At 46.2% G+C, this 22,258-nt stretch overlaps 1 protein-coding gene across 1 annotated transcript in view; it reads left to right on the forward strand.

Moving 5' to 3' along the window:
* The window catches only part of prepl (prolyl endopeptidase like), an 82,086-nt gene that overhangs the window by 51,696 nt on the left and 8,132 nt on the right, over positions 1 to 22,258 (forward strand). Inside the window, exons 9-11 of the mRNA XM_072510875.1 lie at positions 1,210 to 1,385; positions 9,778 to 9,994; positions 15,672 to 15,821. Of these exons, the coding sequence (XP_072366976.1) occupies positions 1,210 to 1,385; positions 9,778 to 9,994; positions 15,672 to 15,821 (543 nt within the window). The remainder of the gene's footprint in view (positions 1 to 1,209; positions 1,386 to 9,777; positions 9,995 to 15,671; positions 15,822 to 22,258) is intronic.

The raw sequence follows: 22,258 nt of genomic DNA on the forward strand, positions 1-22,258 counted from the left end.
TTTAAGAAAGTTATTTGCTCACAGAAAACTGGCAATTTTGGTTTGGTGTAGAGCACAGCCCGCATTGGGAGAGCCAAAGGTTGTTAGTCAGGTCTGCACTTAAGCCGAGAAAATGCTAGCTTTATTGTTCACCACCGAATGTGGATGGGGACTCAGGTTTAGTATGGATTTCATAAGGGAGGAACACGCTGGAAAATCTGCTGAGTTTGAAGCTAGAGGAATAAATCTGCAGTGGTTCTCATTGGGCCTATGTCAGAAAGCAATCAGGAGGGTTAACTTGGAAAGTTAGGTGAAGGAACTTGGATACCTCAATTGGAACAATAAGCCAATATATCCACATTCATGTGGTCAGAAAGCAAGGTTGGAGGGTCATTTAACCAAAAACCTAATGGAAGGACCACAATAAAATCCTACATCAGGGAATAGCTGGAACACTGAGGAGAAGTAAAGTCAATTCTGGAGACCTGTGGCATACCTTTGGATTGGTCCCTAAAGAAATGAATGAACCTTCAACTCTTGATCGGAAGTAAAAAGTAGAACTGAGTTCATAATTAAATGGTTATGAACTATAGTGCTAAGTTAATAATGCTTGCTTTGCTTAATTATTTTTATATACAATAACATTGGGATTTGTATAAAAGCATGAAATCTTGTGGTGTAATTCTGTCAATTAATCACAATGTTAGGCTTTCTCTTTAAACATGGACAGCCTCCAGCAGGTGCACAACCCCATACACAGCACATGTAAGGAGATTTAGCCCGTTTTTAACATGATCACACAGTAAAAGGATTGAGCATTAATAAGTATGAGGTTGCACCTTTGACTCATGCTTCCTATTCACGAGAAATAAATTTAATACATAACAATTAAATGATAAATGTTGAGAAGATAAAGGTAGTGAGTGAGGGCACACCTGGTCACTGAATGATGAATTCACATTGTTAGGCTAAAATTGGTACTGAGCAATTGAGTTGAAAGGAGTCTAATAACGGTTAGCAAACTTGCATTGCTGAGCTTGATGATGGAGATGGGTTGGATAAGAGTATGAGGCATTTCATGACTAATACTGTAAGTTTAATTGTAGAAATAGATTATCATTTAAATATATATATTAATTATGAATATCCAGTGAGACAGTAATGTGAGGGGGGGAAATCTTTTGAGAATGCAACCTTTTCAGCAATTATTTACACTATTTTTGTTTTCAGGACGGTACTTTGGTACCCATCACGGTTTTTCACAAAGAGACATTGAATCAAATGAACAAAAAAACGTTGTTGGTCCATGTTTATGGAGCTTATGGCATGGATTTGAATGTTGACTTTAAACCAGAGCAAATGGTGTTATTGGAAGATGGCTGGATTTTAGCATATTGCCATGTTAGGTACTGTCTCCATACTCCATTTAATCAATTTAATGTGTTGCCTGTCAAGTTATGCTAGTTAAGTTTTGAGGCTACAGGAAGGGGAATAATTTTCTGTTTAATGTCATGTATATAGTCTAATTTTATTTGTGGAGACTAATTCTGAAAGTGGTACTTTATTTCCTCAGAAAATAAAATGTTTTTATTTTTCTAATTAGCAGATCTCTAGACTATAAGACGAAGGGGCAGAAGTAAACCATTTGTCCCATTGAAACTGCTCCACCATTCGAAGAGATCATAAGTGATCTGATATGAAAATCCTCACGTCCTCTTTCCTGCCTTATCCCAACAGCCCTTGATTCCCTTGCTGATTAAAAATCTGTCTATCTGAGCCTTAAACATACTTACAACCCAATCTCTACATCTCTCTACAGTAAAGAAATACACAGATTCACTACCCTCTGAGAGAAGAAATTCCTCCTCATCTCTGTCTTGAATGGGCGACTCCTTATTCTGTGACTTTGGTCCTCAGTGCGGGGAATGTCTCCCAGGTCTGAGAGGCTAAATCTGTGGAATATTTTTTAAAAGACAATAATGCTGCTTTGCATAAATAACAAAATTAGTTTAACCTTTTGATTCCCTTTTCTCTTTTCATATCAACTTATTTTCCATTTTGCTGTTTTTCTCTTTTTTTCTTCCAATGCTGAGGACAGAAAGTGATATGCTATTGCGTTCACTTCCAGGAATATTGTAAAAGCCAAATATTGGGGAAACATTCTGAGTGGCAATTATGGTCAAAGAGAGTGACATACAACTCTTATAAACATGAGCTGTATTTATTTTTAAGGGTCACGTATATCAAAGTAGGTCACATTTTAATTAAAAATAAGTAATGATACCTTGTGGGTAATGGCTACAAGCGTGGGAGTGTATAGTTTAAACTGGATAGATTTTTGCTTTTTTAATCACAGAATAGAGTATCACAGAATTGTTACGGTGCAGAAGGAGGCCTTTATGGTCCATTGTGTCTGCACCAGCTCTTCAAATGAGCATTATGACTTGATGCCATTCTCCTGCCTTCTCCCTGTACCCCTGCACATTGTTTCCATTCAAGTAATCATCTAATGCCATCTCAAATATCTCAATTGAAGCTGTCTCACCACACTTCCAGGTGGTGCATTCCAGCTTCAAATCACTCACTGTGCAAACATTTTTTCTTTCTTCACATTTGCTTTATTTGCAAATCACTTTAAATTTGTGCCCTCTCATTTTTGATCCTTTCATGAGTGGGAATAGTTTCTCCCCATCTGCTCTGTCCAGCCCCCTCGTGATTTTAAACATATCTATCAAATCTCCTATTAAGACTTCTTTTCTCCAAGGAGAACAGTCCTAACCTCTCACATCGCATTTGCTTCTTTTGCAAATCACTTTAAACCTGTTCCCTCTTGTCCTTGATTCTTTTATGAGCAATAACAGTTTCTCCCTATCTACTCATGATTTTGAATATGTATATCAAATCTCCTCTCAGCCTCCTTCTCTTCAAGGAGAACAGTCCCAATCGGTCCAATGTATCCTCATAACTGAAGTTTCTCATTCCTGGAACCATTCTTATAAACCTCTTCTGCACTCTCTCCAATACATTCACATCCTTCCTATAGCGTGGCACCCAGAACTGTGCACAATACTCCACCTAAGGTATAACTAGTGTTGTGCATAAGTTCAGCATAACCTCCTTGCTCTTGCACTCTATGCCCCTATTAATAAAGCCCAGGATACAGCATGCTTTGCTAACTGCTGTCCCCACCTGTCCTTGCCTCTCCATTTTCTTCCAAAATGCATCAACTCACACTTCTCTGCATTGATGCCCTTTCCACCAACTTGTCTCTGTCCTTTTGAAGGCTATCCAGCCCTGGATCTCCACCCCCTCTCTCAGTTACTTCGCTTTCTACTTTCAGACTGCTTAACAGATCTCTGGAGTGGGATTTTCTGGCCCTGTCCACTGCCAGGAACACCGAAAGTCAATGGGCTTTTCACTGGGATGCCGAATCTCCTGTGGTGGTCCTGCCACGACGAGGCCGGAAAATCCTGGCCCTAATCTTGAGTGGCATCATACCTTCCTCCTGCTAAACATTTGATTAAAAAGCCCCTCCATGAGGGCAGCATGGTGGCGCAGTGGTTAGCACTGCTGCCTCACGGTTCCGAGATTCGATCCCGGCCCATGTGAAGTTTGCACATTCTCTTGTGTCTGCGTGGGTTTTACCCTGACAACCCAAAGATGTGCAGGGTAGGTGGATTGGCCACCCTAAATTGCCCCTTAATTGGGAAAAATGAATTGGATATTCTAAATTTATATTTAAAAAAAAAGAAAGACCCCCATAACTTCAGGCTGTTCCAAAATGCTCTGTGGCTAGTTAAGTACTTTTGAAGTGCAATCGATGTTGTAATATAGGGACTCGTATCAGCTAATATGTGCACAACAAGATCACACAAACAGCAACAAGACGAATGACCGCTAATCTCTTTTCTTTAAATTGGCTGAGGCATAAATATGGGCCAGACATCTGACAAGATTACCCCGTTTTTCATCAAATAGTGCCATGAGATTATGGTATTTTTTTCTGACGAGCCTACCAAACTGCGCCTCTGACCCAGTGTCATCATGAAGCTCACTTACTTCTAACTCCATCTTGACTGCCTGCCTCCACCCCTACCTCAGCTCATCTGCTACTGAATTCTGATCCATACCTTTGTCACCCTCAGTGATCTCCTGACTCGCCTCCCTTTATCCTTCCATAAATTTCAACTCATTAGAAATTCTGTTTGGTTGTTTCCTATCTCACACCAAGTCCTATCGCCATTCCTCAATCCGCACCGATCCATATTGGTTCACAATCCTCCACCAATCCATATTGGTCCACAATCCTCCACCAGCTTCAGCCCTACAACCCCACAAAGCCCCTTTCCTCACAAATTCTTGATAACTCTGACTAAGCCTCTTGTGCCGGACCTACCATTGGAAGTCATCCTAGATATCGCTCTCTGGAATTTCCTGCCGAAAGTTCTCCACCTCTCCTTTAAGCTGCTCTTTAAACAAATCTTTTGGCCATCCAGTTTTCTTTGGCTTTGGTAACTGCTGTTCTTCATGCCTCGGTGCAGCACTTTGAGAATTATTTTCATGTTAGAGGCATTGGGCCGAATTTTCCGAAGAAATTACATTGTCAATTTCGGCGTGAAAACCAATGCAATTCCCACCGGCCCAGGCAGCACAATCTGGATCGCAATTTTTAGGCACTTAGAAAATTATTTCTATCCCCGCCCGCCCAAGTGCAAAACAACACTCTCTGAAAAATGTCATCATCCTCCTGAATTAATCAGGCAGCAGGCCCTCAAAGACTCCCTAGCACCCTGTTGAGATCTGCAACCTTCATCCTCTGGTCGCAGAGGGGTCACAATGTCCTGGGATGTGTAGCATAGTTTTTAAAAAAAAAAATTTTTTTTAATTCTCCTTTTTCACATTTTCTCCCACATTTACACCCATCAACAATAAACATTAATCAGCAAGATATGTCAATCCCCATAATAACAACAATCCCATCCGCCCACCAACCCCCAAACCTCAGCCCACATGTTTACATAAACAAATGACAAAAAGGAATCAGGGATTACACATAGTCACCCTTAATCTACACAGCCCCCCCCCCCAAACTAATGTTCGATGTTATCCAGTTCTTGAGAGTGCATAATAAATAGTGCCCATGACTTGTAGAACCCCTCCGAGCTTCCCCTCAGTTCGAACTTAACCTTCTCAAGGGTCAAGTATTCCAACAGGTCCCCCCGCCACGCCAGGGCACTGGGTGGAGAGGTTGCTCTCCATCCCAGCAGGATCCGCCTTCGGGCGATCAACGAGGCGAAGGCTATGATATCTGCCTCCGCTCCCGTTTCCAACCCTGGCTGGTCCGACACCCCGAATATGGCCTCCTGGGGACCCAGGTCCAGTTTCACACGCACCACCTTGGAAATTACCCGAAACACCTCCTTCCAGTACTCCCCTAGCTTTGGACAGGACCAAAACATATGAACGTGATTCGTGCCCCCCCCCCCCCCCCCCCCGCAACGCTCACACACATCCTCTACTCCTTCAAAAAATCGGCTCATCCTCGCCCTCTTGAGGTGCGCTCTATATACCACCTTCAGCTGTATCAGCCCCAACCTCGCACATGAGGTGGAGGCATTCACTCTCCGGAGCACCTCACACCAGACCCCCTCCTCTATAACCTCTCCCAGCTCTTCCTCCCACTTTGCTTTGATCCCTTCCAGTGGTGCCTTATCCTCTTCCAGAATAGCTCCGTACACCACTGACACTGCCCCCTTCTCCAGTCCCCTTGTCGTCAACACCTCCTCCAGCAATGTGGAGGCCGGTTCCTCTGGGAAGCTCTGTATCTCCTTCCTGGCAAAATCCCGAACCTGCATGTACCTAAACACTTTTCCCTGCTCTAGCCCATACTTCACTTCCAGCTCCCTCAATCCTGCAAACCGACCCCGAAGAAACAAATCTTTTAGCGTCTTAATCCCCTTCTCTTCCCATTTCCGAAAACTTCCATCCCACCTCCCTGGCTTAAATCTGTGGTTCCCCCGAATCGGCATTTCCCTTGACCCTAAACCCAACCCGAAGTGTTGGCGAAACTGCCTCCAGATTTTCAATGAAGCTATTATTACCGGACTCCCTGAATATTTCCCCGGAGCTATCGGGAGCGGCGCTGTTGCAAGTGCCTTCAGCCCCGACCCCCTGCACAAACTCTCCTCCATTCTGACCCACTGAGAATCTACCCCTCTGACCCAGCTCCGCACTTCCTCCACATTCGCCGCCCAGTAGTAGTACAACAAGTTCGGGAGACCCAAACCCCCTGCCTGCCTTCCCCTCTGTAGCAGCACCTTTCTCACTCTGGCCACCTTCCCTCCCCATATGAATGAGGTAATCCTTCCCTCAATCTCCCTGAAAAAAGACTTTGGCAGGAAAATCGATAGGCATTGAAAAATAAACCGGAATCGCGGCAACACATTCATTTTAACCGCCTGTACCCGACCTGCCAGTGACAGAGGAAGGCCGTCCCACCTTGCCAGATCGGCTTTCACTCTCCCCACCAAACTAGTGATGTTGTACCTGCGAAGCCTCCCCCGCTCCCGGGCAACCTGCACCCCCAGATACCTAAAGTGAGTCCCTGCTCTATGGAATGGCAGCCCCTCCACCCCTGCCCCCACCCCCGGCCGAGACACCACAAAGTACTCACTCTTGTCCAGGTTCAACTTGTACCCCGAGAAAGACCCAAATACCCGCAGTAGCTCCAATATTCCTCCTATCGACGCACTCGGCTCCGACACATACAGCAGCAAGTCATCGGCATATAAGGACACCCTATGCTCTATCCCCCCCCGCATTATTCCTTTCCATGCTCCCGTACTTCTCAATGCAATGGCCAGCGGCTCAATCGCAAGTGCAAACAGCAGGGGGGACATAGGACATCCCTGTCTCGTCCCACAGTGGAGAGAGAAATATCTCGAACTGATATTATTTATGCGGACACTCGCCTTCGGTTCCTTATATAATAGCTTTACCCAGTTCACAAACCTTGGTCCAATCCCAAACCGTTCCAGCACTGCCATCAGGTACCCCCATTCTACCCGATCAAACGCCTTCTCGGCGTCCAATGCCACAACTACCTCTGTTTCCTTTCTTTCCGCCGGTGCCATAACAACGTTCAAAACCCTCCTAATGTTCAAAAACAGCTGCCTCCCTTTCATGAACCCCGTCTGATCCTCCCCTATTACCTTCGGAAGGCACTCCTCCAGCCTACTCGCCAGTACCTTCGCCATCACTTTTACGTCCACATTCAGAAGTGATATGGGCCGATACGACCCACACTCCATCGGATCCTTATCTTTTTTTTTAGTAACATGGAAATCGATGCCTGCCCCAAGGTTTACGGCAATACCCCCTTCCCTATCGCCTCCTCAAACATCCCCACCATCAGGGGTGCCAACCTATCCTTAAATTTTTTATAATATTCCACTGGAAACCCATCCAGCCCTGCCAACTTCCCCGACTGCATCCTCCCAATCGCATCCTTTATCTCCTGCTCCACTATTGCTCCTTCTAATGTAGCCCTGTCCCCCTCCCCTAGATGTATAGCATAGTTGGACAACATTCTGGTCCTACTCAATGACGCGGGAGGTGATGAAGGCGTCCCTAGCCCTCCTTCCCATGCGTACTCTCGCCTGGCCTCTATCCTCCGGATCCTAAGCATGCCTCTTTCTTGAATCCGTCCTGAACGTTGTCCTCATATGAGGACAAATGCCGCCCCCTCAAGGCCTTCCTCATGCGTCGCCCCGCTGCAGAGCAATGCTACATAGGGCACAGCAGACCACCACAGTGCGGAAGCCCCTCTTGGGACTGTACTGGAGGCCCCCCACAGTCCCTGTCGAGGCAGCAAAAGCGTATCTTCAGGAGGCCGATACATCACTCGATCACAGATTGGGTAGCACTGTGAGCCTTGTTGTATCGGGCTTCTGTCTCTGGCCTCCGCACTGGCGCCATCACCAAGACTTCAGGGGATATCCCTCTTCTCTTACAAGCCATCCCTACAACCTGGGGTATCCTCGAAAATGCCAGTGATCTGCGATTGTCAAAGAATGTAACTATCACGCACATTGCCTGGAAAACATGCACACACATGGGTGAATCGCATCTAGTGGTCACACACACCAGCTGCACATTTGCGCCTTTGTGTCCCCTGTACAGCTGGTGCGGCCTCCAGCCCTTGAGCCTGCCCTGTGACCCCCCCTGGTCTCGTGCTGCTGGGCCTTCCCAGAGTGCCGCCTGTACTCCTCCAGCACTGGAACAACAAGAATAGCCAGTTTCACTGCTCCATACTGATATTGATTAGTTAACTGCGAGGAATGAAAGAGAGTCGGGTTGGTGTCGCAGCCGGATGACATCAGTACCTCCCCTGACCCATTAACCTCCTAGACCTGAAAGCAGCCAGTCCCACACCATATCCAGCAGCTACCGCTCACTCACAGCTCAGGTCCCCACCCATCTCCATTGCAGGACTGGCCCCTGCCTATGCCCTCACCCAGTCGGCGTCACCTTTGGCCTTTCATCTGGTTCTCACCACCCTTATCCTCTATATCACTGGGAGTTTTGACAGGGGGTTTATATGTTCTCGCATCCCTAATGGGCAGGGTCAACTGGAAGGTGGTGTCCACCTTGGGGGCTAATGGATCCTCACTGCAGGCATTGGAGACCGACACTTAGCAAGTTCAGTGCCTCTCGATCTCATGTACCCACATGTTTAGCCCTGAACCCGGAGTATTCATCCCATTCCTTGACCTTGAGGTATTTTATGGGCAGCTGACATTGTGTGAAGGATTAACTCTTGACAAGCATGAGTCTCAGGACTGCTAGAGGACACAGTTGCTTTCTGTTTCAGGGATAGGCAAAGCTAATAGGCACCATTCTTACTCCGGCTGCATGAATCCAAGATCTTATTGCTGTTGTGCCTCTGCAGTTAAGACTCCTGAGCAGCCACTCCAGAGGTGTTGCCACCACCCCCCGCACGAGGCTGGGTAGTTGCGTTCTCTTTCAGGGTCTCATCCATCCAGCCCATTAGGCCTGGCTCCTTCACATCACCCTACCCCATCCCATGTGGCCCCCAAATCGCAGCCGCCCCATACCACAGACTGTGGACTAAGACAGCCCTGTAAGGGCTTTTAAACAACACAGGTAGCAGACTTCAGAACCACTACACCAACCGCGATCCCTCCCCCTCCAAAGATTCAATGAGGGCTGAAGATGCGACATTAACCATACTAAGTATATTATAATGGTTTCAAATTCATGCAAATCAGGTTTGTGCCGTTCCTGGGGCCTGCTGAATCCCGCCCATAATATACACATATATTTGCTGCTGATGATTTAAATGTTCAGCTTTAGAAAACGGAAAGGGGAAAGGAACTGAAATCTGAAACCAGGCGAGTGTGCCTTTGATCTTGTGTTACACTTGTATCCGTATCTCAATTATTTTGTTGAGTTGGCAAAAACGCCTTTTTTAAAATTCAAACTATGTTTGGAGTTTTCATCTTAATTAATTAAAGGTCACATTGTGTATATTTTATTGATTTGATTGTAACCTTTATTTGAATATAAAAACAGAAAATGTCAGTAATGCTCAGCAAGTCAGGCAGTATCTAACGAAAGGTCATCAACCCAAAATGTTAATTCTTCTTTTCTCTCCAGATGCTGTCTGTCCTGAGTGTTTGCAACATTTTCTGTTTTTTTAAATTTCAGATATCCATCATCTGCAGTGTTTGCTTTCGTTATTGTATTTGTTTTAACGTATTTTATTCTTCACACCAGAGGGGGCGGAGAGTTAGGTTTAAGATGGCACAAAGCAAGTCGATTGGACAAGAAGTGCGTAGGCATAGAGGACTTAGAGGCTTGTCTGCGTCACTTGCACAGAATGGGATATTCAAACCCGAGTCAAACAGCTCTAACATCAAACAGTGCAGGTGGAGTCCTAGCAGGGAGCTTGTGCAATGTATCACCTGGTTCCATCAGAGTTGTTGTCTTACGAGTAAGTTGGAAAATAAATCTTTTTACTTGTTATTTTCAGAAATATTGTTCAGGTTATGGACTAGTACCAAATATTGATGGATCTCCTGTGGTATTGCTAAAAGGGGTTCTTTTTCCCTTTTGTACTTTTACTTTTTCTCCTTTGATTACTGAGAGATACAGATGCAGGTCAACTAACAGGCAACAGTGATGGCTGCTGAGGAGCTCTGACCAGGATGACAGACAAAATCTGGGTCCAGAGTGATAAGAGTGACCCAGCAAGGATAACAAAATGACTTGGGGTTGATAGGTGGTGGGTTGGCGAGCCCCAGGACATCAGTGAAAATCAAAGGAAATGCTGGCACTGCATCTCTTCCTGCAGCCCTACCCATCTCATTCCTTCCCTCATCCACCTTCTCCCCCTCCCACCACTTCATACCTACTCAACCTTATGTCCTCACTGCCTCTTATCGATATTCCCTTCCTCCATTTGCTTCACCCTTCATTTCGCCTGCTCCTAATATCCTCTCTTTCTGCATTTTTTCCCACTGCTCCCCCCCCCCCCCCCCCCCATTGTTCCTTTCCCATCCCCCAGTACTACTCCTCTTCCCCTGCCACCCCCATACAGTCAGTAATGATGCATGCTTTAAATTAAAAGAAACTACAGGTTTGTTGGCTGATTGGTGGGGAAATTGATGAAGAGGATGCAGCAGGGAATAAAATCAATCACAATCCATGGGTTGGGCATGAAGTACATCAGACCTGGGAAGCCGGCATGCGGCTGAGGAGAATGTTTGCAAAAAATGCTGAAATCCAAGATAGTATGCACAGCAAGCAGTGACAGTCAATGAAGTGATAACCAAAACAGTAGCAAGGAGAGGGCAGATTTGCATCTCAGACCAGGTAGCAGTGAAAACAAATGAGAAGGGGAAGATGAGCTGCTGGAGCCGGACACGAAGGCAGGTGGAGAGTATGAGAATGAGCAAGTGGAGAATAGAACATGCTGGCTGCATTGGAAACTGGAAATGGATTCAGCCAGGTTTATGAAGTTCATCTAACTTAGCCATGATGGATATAGAGTGATGCAAATTTCCTGAAAGCATGCATTATAAAATTTTATTAGATTATTGGATCAATGCTAACTGAAATTTGCTGCTCCGTAATAAAACCTTTCTTAAATGTTTGGTTTTAAGAATATAGACTATTTTCTGTAGAATATTTAGTTAGATTACAAATTGCAAAATCAAACCAGCCAACATTCCCTCTTTCAAACTTTTATTTTTGAAAATGTTTTTCTCTGATGTCACTCATCCGTGAATCAACTGAATTTAGCAGGGGTGTAGCTCCATGCGTAGTGTCATCTTAATTCACTTCTCTCAATGAAGACGAGATGGACAATTGTCCCACTGCCTTCACTAACCTTTAGTCCTCAATCAAATATCTTGGATAAAACGGATTAATTGATCACATTGATGTTTATGAAACCTTGCTCTGTACAAATTGACTATCGTGTATGTCACTAAAGTGACATCGCTTATTGTCACAAGTAGGCTTCAATGAAGTTACTGTGAAAAGCCCCTAGTCACCACATTCCGGTGCCTGTTCGGGGAGGCTGTTACGGGAATTGAACCGTGCTGCTGGCCTGCCTTGGTCTGCTTTCAAAGCCAGCAATTTTGCCCTGTGCTAAACAGCCCCTGTTGGACTAAATTGAAGTTTGGAATAAATTGAATGGCTGTGAGGCAATTTTGACATTCTGAGGATGTCAAAGGAATTATGTAAATGCAAGTTTGTTCTTTTATTGCAGCCAAATGTGGCTGATTGAAGTAGTTTTCCTGAGTGAGGCTCACTCTTTTGGCAGGTCTTATATTTGTAGTGTGTTATAGCTGAGGTCACACCTGTCCGCACTTACATTTCAGCTAAGGGAAGGTAACAAGCAAATTTTTTAAACACTTTTTCTGTAACTTTTGGGTGCTTAAAAAAAAAAGTAGCATTGTTACTCCTGCCCAACCTAGACTTGGGAACCATCTTAACCTGCATTACTAAGTAAATATCACATAACATATGTATGTACCATGGGATTATTAATTGGAAAACTATTAGTAAATTTACAGAACATGGCCTAAGACTATGGGCATGATTTAATGGAAAAGAAAGTGTCTAATTTAGCGGCGAGTTTTGTGGCGCTTGTAGCACTGAGAGCGACCCCATTATTAAACGGGACTCTGCTTCTTATTTGGGGCCTCAGCGAGGAAAGCCCTGCCAAGGCTGCACTTAAACTCACTTAGCTCATTGGTGCAGGAAGAGATCTGCGTACCCCTCCCCACTGAATCCCCCGACTTGCCAATTAGGGCTGTGTTTTTCAAACTTTCTTTCGAGATCCACTTTTGCCAACAGGCCAATCTTCTGGACCAACTCCGGCCGACCTTCGGGACCCATGCCATCTTCGCTTACCCAGTCTATCCTGAGTCTAAATCGCATTTGGGACGTGAAATCTTTCTTGCCCTAGGCAAGGGAGGGAAAAAAAATAATTTTGTTTTCCTGTGCTGGCTGGTGTCTCTTGCCCTGGTGCTGCCAAAAGATCTGCATGTGACACTAAAAAAATGTAAAATAAGTAACTATCCTGGTACTCCACTGCCAAGGAAACCTCAGCCCATACCTCAGGCTGGCTCGGTTATTCTCACTTTCCAAGTCGACTGACTATTACTCAGTTCCGCGAAGGCCTTTTTCAAAAAGGTCATTTACCAGTTGGAATTTTCTCAGGTTAACAGGATCTCCAAGGACGAACTACATTCGCTTCCCACCCCTTCTCCTATTTCAAACCAAATTCCCAGAAAGAAATTTTTTTCCATTCCTTGTTGCAATCCTTTTGGGGGGGTGGGGGGGGGGCATTGCAAAACACTTAAGAATGAAAATCAAATGTGAATCAGAAATGCAAGCAGAATATGTTACAATTGGACAGGCAGGTTAACGTGAAACTAATGAGGAGCAGTGCCTGGGTTCAAACATGGGTCCTGCCGCATGTTCACCATTTTCCCCATCTGAAGGCAGCACAAGACAATGGAAGCTTCTCATTTGAGTTGATTCATTCTGTGTTCACCTCTGGGAATTATAAAGTGGCAATTTCAACTTCTGTAAGGATATGTCCAAAATCAGAGAAAACAAATTATTTTTACGAAACACACAGGGACAGCAGGAGGTAAAGGTACCCCTCACTAAGCTTACTACCCCAGAGGCGTTAGGAAAAAACAAGGTATAGAGCTTTTATCTGTGTCTAAGAAATTCTTGGTCCCGCTCAGCTAACTGAATCTCTGACACAATCAAATTGTCTTTAGCTCTCTGGAAGCAAGCTTCTAATATTAGATAAAAACCCAGGTTTTGCAGATGTGTTTTCTGGGTTGGCTTACCCCCGACGAGACGGGACTTGAATTTTCTTCAGTATCATCAACATTAAATTTCAGTGATGTTGCACGGGTAAATGATTAGCACTGATGCGTGACCACATAAATGCTGATGTTAAAAAAAAATTCCTAAAATACACAATTAAAGTGAGTGCCTGGCGGCTGCTCCCCTTCCACTCCCCGCTTTCCCGCCCTCCGCTTCCAGTCCTTTTTTGATTTCATTTGATTTATTATTGTCACATGTATTAGTATACAGTGAAAAGTATTGTTTCTTGCATGCTATACAGACAACGCATACCGTACATAGGGAAGGAAGGCGAGACTGCAGATGTCATGTTACAGTCATCGCTAGGGTGTAGAGAAAAGATCAACTTAATACGAGGTAGGTCCATTCAAAAGTCTGATGGCAGCAGGGAAGAAGCTGTTCTTGAGTCGGTTGGTACGTGACCTCAAACTTTGGTATCTTTTTCCTAACGGAAGAAGGTGGAAGAGAGTATGCCCGGGGTGCGTGGGGTCCTTAATTATGCCGGCTGCCTTTCCGAGGCAGCGGGAATTAAAGATAGAGTCACCTGCACTCACCGATATATTCCGCAGCAGACTGGGCACATTTCAAGCTTCCCGCGGTTGGCAACCACTGCAAGAGGACATCGACATTTAAGGTCGAAATTACCCTGCTGACTTCTGAATGCTGCCGTTGGAAAACTGCAATATAGGTTGATGTACTCAGAACATTGACCCTTAACATCGCAACCCTTATTGTTAGTGCTACTTTTTTAATTTGAAGTGCCCAATTATTTTTTTCCAATTAAGGGCCATTTAGCATGACCAGTCCACCTAACCTGCACATCTTTGGGTTGTGGGGGTGAAACCCATACAGGCACGGGGAGAATGTGCAAACTCCACATGGACAGTGACCAGGGGCCGGGATCGAACCCCAGTCCTCGGCGTCGTGAGGCAGCAGTGTTAACCACTGTGCCACCATGCCGCCGTGACATCGCAACCCTTTTGACACCCACCCGAGGGTCACGACCCGAACTTTGAAGAACCCTGAATTAGGGATCCTCGAGGCTCCTGCACCCCACATCATAAGGGCAAGGCACCCCGGGCCCTGTTACCCAGCATGGGCAAGATACCACCTGGGCACCCTGGCATTGCCTGGGTGGCACTTCCAGGGAGACGAGTGTCACTGTCAAGGTGCCATGCTGACAGTACACGATGCCTGGATGCCACCCTACACCGAGCTCAACCACCCGAGGGCCTCAAATCGCCCAGGAGATTCCTCTAAGTGCCGGTACGCCTGGTCCACGTTTGTGGAAATCAGTGCCACATGGTTCCCAGTCTTGCTTGTTTGGTGAATTGGACATTCTAAATTCTCCCCCAGTGTACCCAAACAGGCGCCGTAGTGCGGCAACCAGGCGATTTTCACAGTAACTTCATTGCAGTGTAATGTAAGCCTACTTGTGACACTAATAAAGATTATTATTATCCATAACCGATCAAAAATGTCTCTATTCCTGTTGTAATAAAAGTACTCCAGCACTGAGATAACAAAGTGTTCAGGAGAATGCTGCGCAATGCCCAAAGCTATTTCATATGGCAACATTGCTTCAGCTTATGTTGGCAACTTCCTTAAATAGAATGATGTCCTCAGTCCATTGATGGAAATAGATTCCAGAAACAATCCATGCTGCTCCCCAGTGACTCAGGCTGTAGAAATGGAACGAGTGGGTGGAGTTATGCTTATCAGAAGCCTCTGAATGGCTTTCCACACATCAAAATCTTTTGAAACCTTATAAAGCTTGAAGCCATTCATACTTAGCAGTAGGAGTAAAATACTGGAGATAGGGTTGGTCACATTCTGAAGAAGAAACACTGGTGATTGGTCAGTTGGTGCAGCAGAAATGATGAGTGTACACCTGCTTTTGCTTGTCACTACTCAAAGGAAGAAAAGATAGCCCTGGGCAATTTAACTTTCACATTTTAGCAATTACATGACACTATGAGCATACAAGATGGAATACTGGTGCAGCTTGTAGGAGCATTGATAATGGCGAGGAAAGACGAGCTTTGATCCCCCTTTCATTGGTTTCCTGATTTATCGGCACTTTTGTGGAGTCTTTCACTGAGTGTGTCTGTTAACAAACCCCTCTCTCCACCAACGGTCTTCATGTATGGCCCACAGAGAATAGTAGGAAAGTAGAAGGACTTTATACGTTTCACTTTTTTATTATGTTCTTTTCACAGTAATCATAGCTTGCAGTAAAATTAATTGCTGATTGGATCAGATATTTTTCTTCACAGGCTCCTTTCCTTGATGTTCTCAACACCATGCTGGATCCTTTATTACCACTCACAATTGAAGAGCAAGAAGAGTGGGGAGATCCTTCGTCTGACCAAAATCTTTTAAAATACATTCAAGCCTATTGTCCTTATCAGAATATCAAGCCACAGGTAACTAACTATAGATGGTAATTGTAATGCTATGAGGTTACTGTGATGTAAAATGCAACTTCACTGAAGGTGCTGTTAAGTCACTTAAGAAGTAAGCTTACTTTGGAAGTTGGCATTGAAATCCTATTCTTGGCTTGTGCTACTCTTTTTTTTCTTTCCCCCCCCCCCACTTCAAAGGCAAATGAACTGGAATAGGCAGCAGAAACCAGTAGTGGGAGTGGATATCAACATTAACCAATCAAGCACTTCCTCATATAATAAAAGCACAAACTGTTGGAACTACTCAGCAGATCTGGCAGAATCTGAAGGGAGAGAAACACAAGAGTTACTGTTTCACATCTGTGAACTTTCATGAGAACTATGTTTCTTGTGGTAGACAATATAATGGCCTTGATGGTGCCTTCCACGGTACAGTTGTGGGGGGACAGAAAAAATAAAGATAAAATAGAAAGTAATAATAAGAAAGGTGAATGTGTTTGGAACTGGGCACCCACTCAGTAATGTATTTTATGACAAACATGTATCAAAACAGGTTACAGCAAATAAACACCCAAAGAACAAAGAAATGTACAGCACAGGAACAGGCCCTTCGGCCCTCCAAGCCCGTGCCTACCATGCTGCCCGACTAAACTACAATCTTCTACACTTCCTAGGTCCGTATCCTTCTATTCCCATCCTATTCATATATTTGTCAAGATGCCCCTTAAATGTCCCTATCGTCCCTGCTTCCACTACCTCCTCCGGTAGCGAGTTCCAGGCACCCACTACCCTCTGCGTAAAAAACTTGCCTCGTACATCTACTCTAAACCTTGCCCCTCTCACCTTAAAACTATGCTCTCTAGTAATTGACCCCTCTACCCTGGGGAAAAGCCTCTGACTATCCACTCTGTCTATGCCCCTCATAATTTTGTATACCTCTATCAGGTCTCCCTTCAACCTCCTTCGTTCCAGTGAGAACAAACCGAGTTTATTCAATCGCTCCTCATAGCTAATGCCCTCCATACCAGGCAACATTCTGGTAAATCTCTTCTGCACCCTCTCTAAAGCCTCCACATCCTTCTGGCAGTGTGGCGACCAGAATTGAACACTATACTCCAAGTGTGGCCTAACTAAGGTTCTATACAACTGCAACATGACTTGCCAATTCTTATACTCAATGCCCCGGCCAATGAAGGCAAGCATGCCGTATGCCTTCTTGACTACCTTCTCCACCTGTGTTGCCCCTTTCAATGACCTGTGGACCTGTACTCCTAGATCTCTTTGACTTTCAATACTCTTGAGGGTTCTACCATTCACTGTATATTCCCTACCTGCATTAGACATTCCAAAATGCATTACCTCACATTTGTCCAGATTAAACTCCATCTGCCATCTCTCCGCCCAAGTCTCCAGACAATCTAAATCCTGCTGTATCCTCCGACAGTCCTCATCGCTATCCGCAATTCCACCAACCTTTGTGTCGTCTGCAAACTTACTAATCAGACAAGTTACATTTTCCTCCAAATCATTTATATATACTACAAAGAGCAAAGGTCCCAGCACTGATCCCTGTGGAACACCACTGGTCACAGCCCTCCAATTAGAAAAGCATCCCTCCATTGCTACTCTCTGCCTTCTATGGCCTAGCCACTTCTGTATCCACCTTGCCAGCTCACCCCTGATCCCGTGTGACTTCACCTTTTGTACTAGTCTACCATGAGGGACCTTGTCAAAGGCCTTACTGAAGTCCATATAGACAACATCTACTGCCCTACCTGCATCAATCATCTTAGTGACCTCCTCGAAAAACTCTATCAAGTTAGTGAGACACGACCTCCCCTTCACAAAACCGTGCTGCCTCTCACTAATACGTCCATTTGCTTCCAAATGGGAGTAGATCCTGTCTCGAAGAATTCTCTCCAGTAATTTCCCTACCACTGAAGTAAGGCTCACCGGCCTGTAGTTCCCGGGATTATCCTTGCTACCCTTCTTAAACAGAGGAACAACATTGGCTATTCTCCAATCCTCCGGGACATCCCCTGAAGACAGCGAGGATCCACAGATTTCTGTCAAGGCCTCAGCAATTTCCTCTCCAGCCTCCTTCAGTATTCTGGGGTAGATCCCATCAGGCCCTGGGGACTTATCTACCGTAATATTTTTTAAGACACCCAACACCTCGTCTTTTTGGATCACAATGTGACCCAGGCTATCTACACCGCCTTCTCCAGACTCGACATCTACCAATTCCTTCTCTTTGGTGAATACTGAGGCAAAGTATTCATTTAGTACCTCGCCCATTTCCTCTGGCTCCACACATAGATTTCCTTGCCTATCCTTCAGTGGGCCAACCCTTTCCCTGGCTACCCTCTTGCTTTTTATGTACGTGTAAAAAGCCTTGGGATTTTCCTTAACCCTATTTGCCAATGACTTTTCGTGACCCCTTCTAGCCCTCCTGACTCCTTGCTTAAGTTCCTTCCTACTTTCCTTATATTCCACGCAGGCATCGTCTGTTCCCAGCCTTTTAGCCCTGACAAACGCCTCCTTTTTCTTTTTGACGAGGCCTACAATATCACTCGTCATCCAAGGTTCCCGAAAATTGCCGTATTTATCTTTCTTCCTCACAGGAACATGCCGGTCCTGTATTCCTTTCAACTGCCACTTGAAAGCCTCCCACATGTCAGATGTTGATTTGCCCTCAAACATCCGCCCCCAATCTATGTTCTTCAGTTCCCACCTAATATTGTTATAATTAGCCTTCCCCCAATTTAGCACATTCATCCTCGGACCACTCTTATCCTTGTCCACCAGTACTTTAAAACTTACTGAATTGTGGTCACTGTTACCGAAATGCTCCCCTACTGAAACATCTACCACCTGGCCGGGCTCATTCCCCAATACCAGTATGAGTTATGGGGCTCTGCAGGGGGGTTTGAGAAAAGGTGGGGGATAATTGTGACCGTGTTTGAGGAGCTGTTTATCACGGGGTTTACCCAGGGAAGCATACTTCACAGCAATCAACTATACAGTTTGTACAGATTTATTCCCTTTTTCACCCCACCCCGTGATAAACAGCTCCTCAAACACGGTCACAATTATCCCCCACCTTTTCTCAAACCCCCCTGCAGAGCCCCATAACTCATACTTTATCTTCTCCAACTGTAGGAAGTCGTACAGGTCACCCAGCCAAGCCCCTACCCCCGGTGGTGATGCAGACTGCCACACCAGTAAAATTCGCCGTGGTGCAATCAGAGAGGCGAAGGCTGTCGTGTTGGGTGTTCCGATACACAAACGAACCAACACGGATGTAGATGGTACAACTCTGTTTTATTATTCTGTACAATAATAACTATTAACTTCTGGCCGTGGTTCGTACTTCACCAGCTAACCTGTGGACTCAGCCCTAGCACTATCTTAGTGAGGCATTTAGCACATGGTGTATATCTTGAGTGGCACGCTGTGAGCTCTGTGCTCTGAGCTATCTCCTGGTAGAATGAGCGTGAACTGTGGTGTTCCCTGTTCTTTAGTGCGTGTGCTCTCACTGGTGATTGGCTGTGATGTTGTGTGTGTGTTGGTTGGTCCATCTACCTGTCCATCAGTGGGTGTGTGTGATTGCACCATGATATGTTAATGTGGATATCATGATATCCCCCCTTTTCACAAGGATATGTGCCTACATGGTAATAAATATTGGTGTGTACAGAGTGCATCTGAGTATGTGTGTGCAATATTTACAACATGCACATGAGGCTAAACTATATACATAGGAAGGTGTCAGGTGCAACAGAGCAACGAGGTTGTACCACGAACAAAACAACTGCAATCAGCAAATATCGAAAGAGAACTTCTGGAACGACAAGAAAGAAACACGTTAACAGTATTGCAAAACAATTCAGTGAGTCCAATGTGCAAACAGGCTCATAAGTCCAGTCTATTAGGTGGGCGACGAATTCGGGTTGACCGTTAGGGTGGCACACCATTCATCGCCCGGATGAATGCTGTGCACTGGCATCGGCTGGTGGGTCTGACTTGGGGACACCCGGTTCTTGTTTATTACCGCAACGCAGAAGGGTTCCCGGTCGTCGTTATCACTGGTCTGCACGTCGTCAGGGTATGACCCGGTTTATGGGGGCTGAATGGCCCGCACGTCCCTGCGAGGCTGGCGGAATTGCAGAGAGTTGGCAGGTTGAGCTGCTCGACAGCAGGCAGCGTAGTGGTCCATCCTGCCACAGCGGAGGCATTGTCGCATTTTGGCCGGACATTGCCGTTTTAAGTGTGCGGATCCACAGTTGCCGCACATCGTGACGTCATGGCGTTCGTTGCACCACCGCGCATGCGCGGTGTGGTCCTGCGTAGAGCACGCCTGCGCATCCCGTCCCTCTGCGTCGACATCCCCTCTTTTGGCGCGTACAAGCGTGGGAGGCCTCGGAAAGCGCGCAAAATGGCCGCCCTCGTCCGGGCCGCGGGCCGGGAGGAACTCGATTGACTGGACCCACTCGGCCTCATAGGATCCCTGCCGTGCCGATTCGGCCGCCTGGAATTGGGAGTACCGGCTGGTCGCGTTTTCGTGGAGGACGCAGGCCTCGATGGCGGTGGCTAGGGTGAGGCGCTTTATTTTGAGGAACTGCTGGCGTAGGGTGTCCGAGGTGACTCCAAAAACTATCTGATCCCGAATCATGGAGTCGGAGGTGGCCTCATAACCGCAGGACTCCGCGAGGATACGGAGGTGTGTCAAATAAGATTGAAAAGGATCATCCTTACCCTGCAGGCGCTGCTGGAAGAGGTACCTCTCGAAGCTCTCATTAACTTCCACGCTGAAGTGTTCCTCAAATTTTAGAAGGACCGTCTTGTACTTCGTCTTGTCCTCGCCTTTGGCGAATGCCAGGGAGTTGTAGATGTGGATGGCGTGTTGCCCCACCGTGGAGAGGAGGAGGGCGATCTTCCTGGTGTCCGATGAATTCTCCCTGTCTGTGGCTTCTAGGAAGAGTTGGAAGCGCTGTTTAAACAGCCTCCAGTTGACGCAAGATTTCCAGCGATCCGGAGCGGCTGCGGCGGGCTGATGGTTTCCATGGCGCAGGATGGCGGGTTTCTGAAGAGGTGCAGGTAGGTTTCACAGTCGCTGGTGAGTTTCCAGACCTGGTATCATGTCGTGTTGGGTGTTCCGATACACAAACGAACCAACATGGTTGTAGAGGTACAACTCTGTTTTATTATTCTGTACAATAATAACTATTAAATTCTGGCTGTGGTTCGTACTTCACCAGCTAACCTGTGGACCCAGCCCTAGCATAATCTTAGAGAGACACTCAGCACATGGTGTATGTCTGAGTGGCACGCTGTGAGCTCTGTGCTCTGAGCTATCTCCTGGTAGAATGAGCGGGAACTGTGGTGTTCCCTGTTTTATAGTGCGTGTGCTCTCACTGGTGATTGGCTGTGATGTGTGTGTGTTGGTTGGTCCATCTACCCGTCCATCAGTGTGTGTGTGTGATTGCACCATGATATGTTAATGTGGATATCATGACAAAGGCCAAGGCATCGGCGTTCCTCCTCTCCATGAGCTCCGGCTTCTCTGAAATCCCAAATATCGCCACCAAAGGGTCCACCTCCTCCCTTAGTATCCTGGCTAAGATCGCGAACACTCCCGCCCAGAATCTTCCCAGTTTTTTGCAACCCCAAATCATGTGCGCATGATTCGCTGACCTCCGCCCACACCTCTCACATTCATCTGCCACACCCTGAGTCATATGCACCCTTAAACTGTATCAGGTTCATCCTTTCAACAAGAGGAGGTCCTGTTTACCCTTCGCAGTGCCTCACTCCATACTCCCCAATTGATCTCCCCTCCCATCTCCCATTCCCATTTATCCTTGATCTTCACCACCCGCTTGCTTCGCTGCTCCCCCAGCCACTTGTATATATCCCCAATTCTTCCCTCCTCTTCCACATCCGGAAGTAGCAGTCGCTCCAGCAGAGTGTATCCCGGCAATCTAGGGAACCCTCTCCAGACCTTTCGCGCAAATTCCCAAACCTGCAGATACCTGAACTCCCTCCCCCTCGGCAGCTCTACCCTCTCCCTTTGCTCCTCCAGGCTGCCAAACCCTTCCTCCAAATACAGATCCTTCACCTTGACCAGCCTTCCACCTCCTGTATACACTATCCATCCCCCTTGACTCAAACCCATGATTCTCGGTGTTAACACCGACATCCTTTCCACCCTAAAATGCCTCCTCAGCTGATTCCATATCTTCACCGTGGACTGCACCACCGAGCTCCCTGAATCCCTACTTGGAGCCACTGGCAATGCTGCCATCACCATAGCCCTCAAACTAGAGCCCTTATAAGATTTCTCCTCCATCCTAACCCACTCTACCCCTTCTCCTTCCCACCACCGCTGCACGTTGTCCACATTCACCGCCCAATAATAATGAAGCAAGTTTGGCAACGCCAACCCCCTCTGCTGT

This window comes from Scyliorhinus torazame, chromosome 1 (assembly GCF_047496885.1).
Source record: "Scyliorhinus torazame isolate Kashiwa2021f chromosome 1, sScyTor2.1, whole genome shotgun sequence".
Taxonomy (NCBI): domain Eukaryota; kingdom Metazoa; phylum Chordata; class Chondrichthyes; order Carcharhiniformes; family Scyliorhinidae; genus Scyliorhinus; species Scyliorhinus torazame.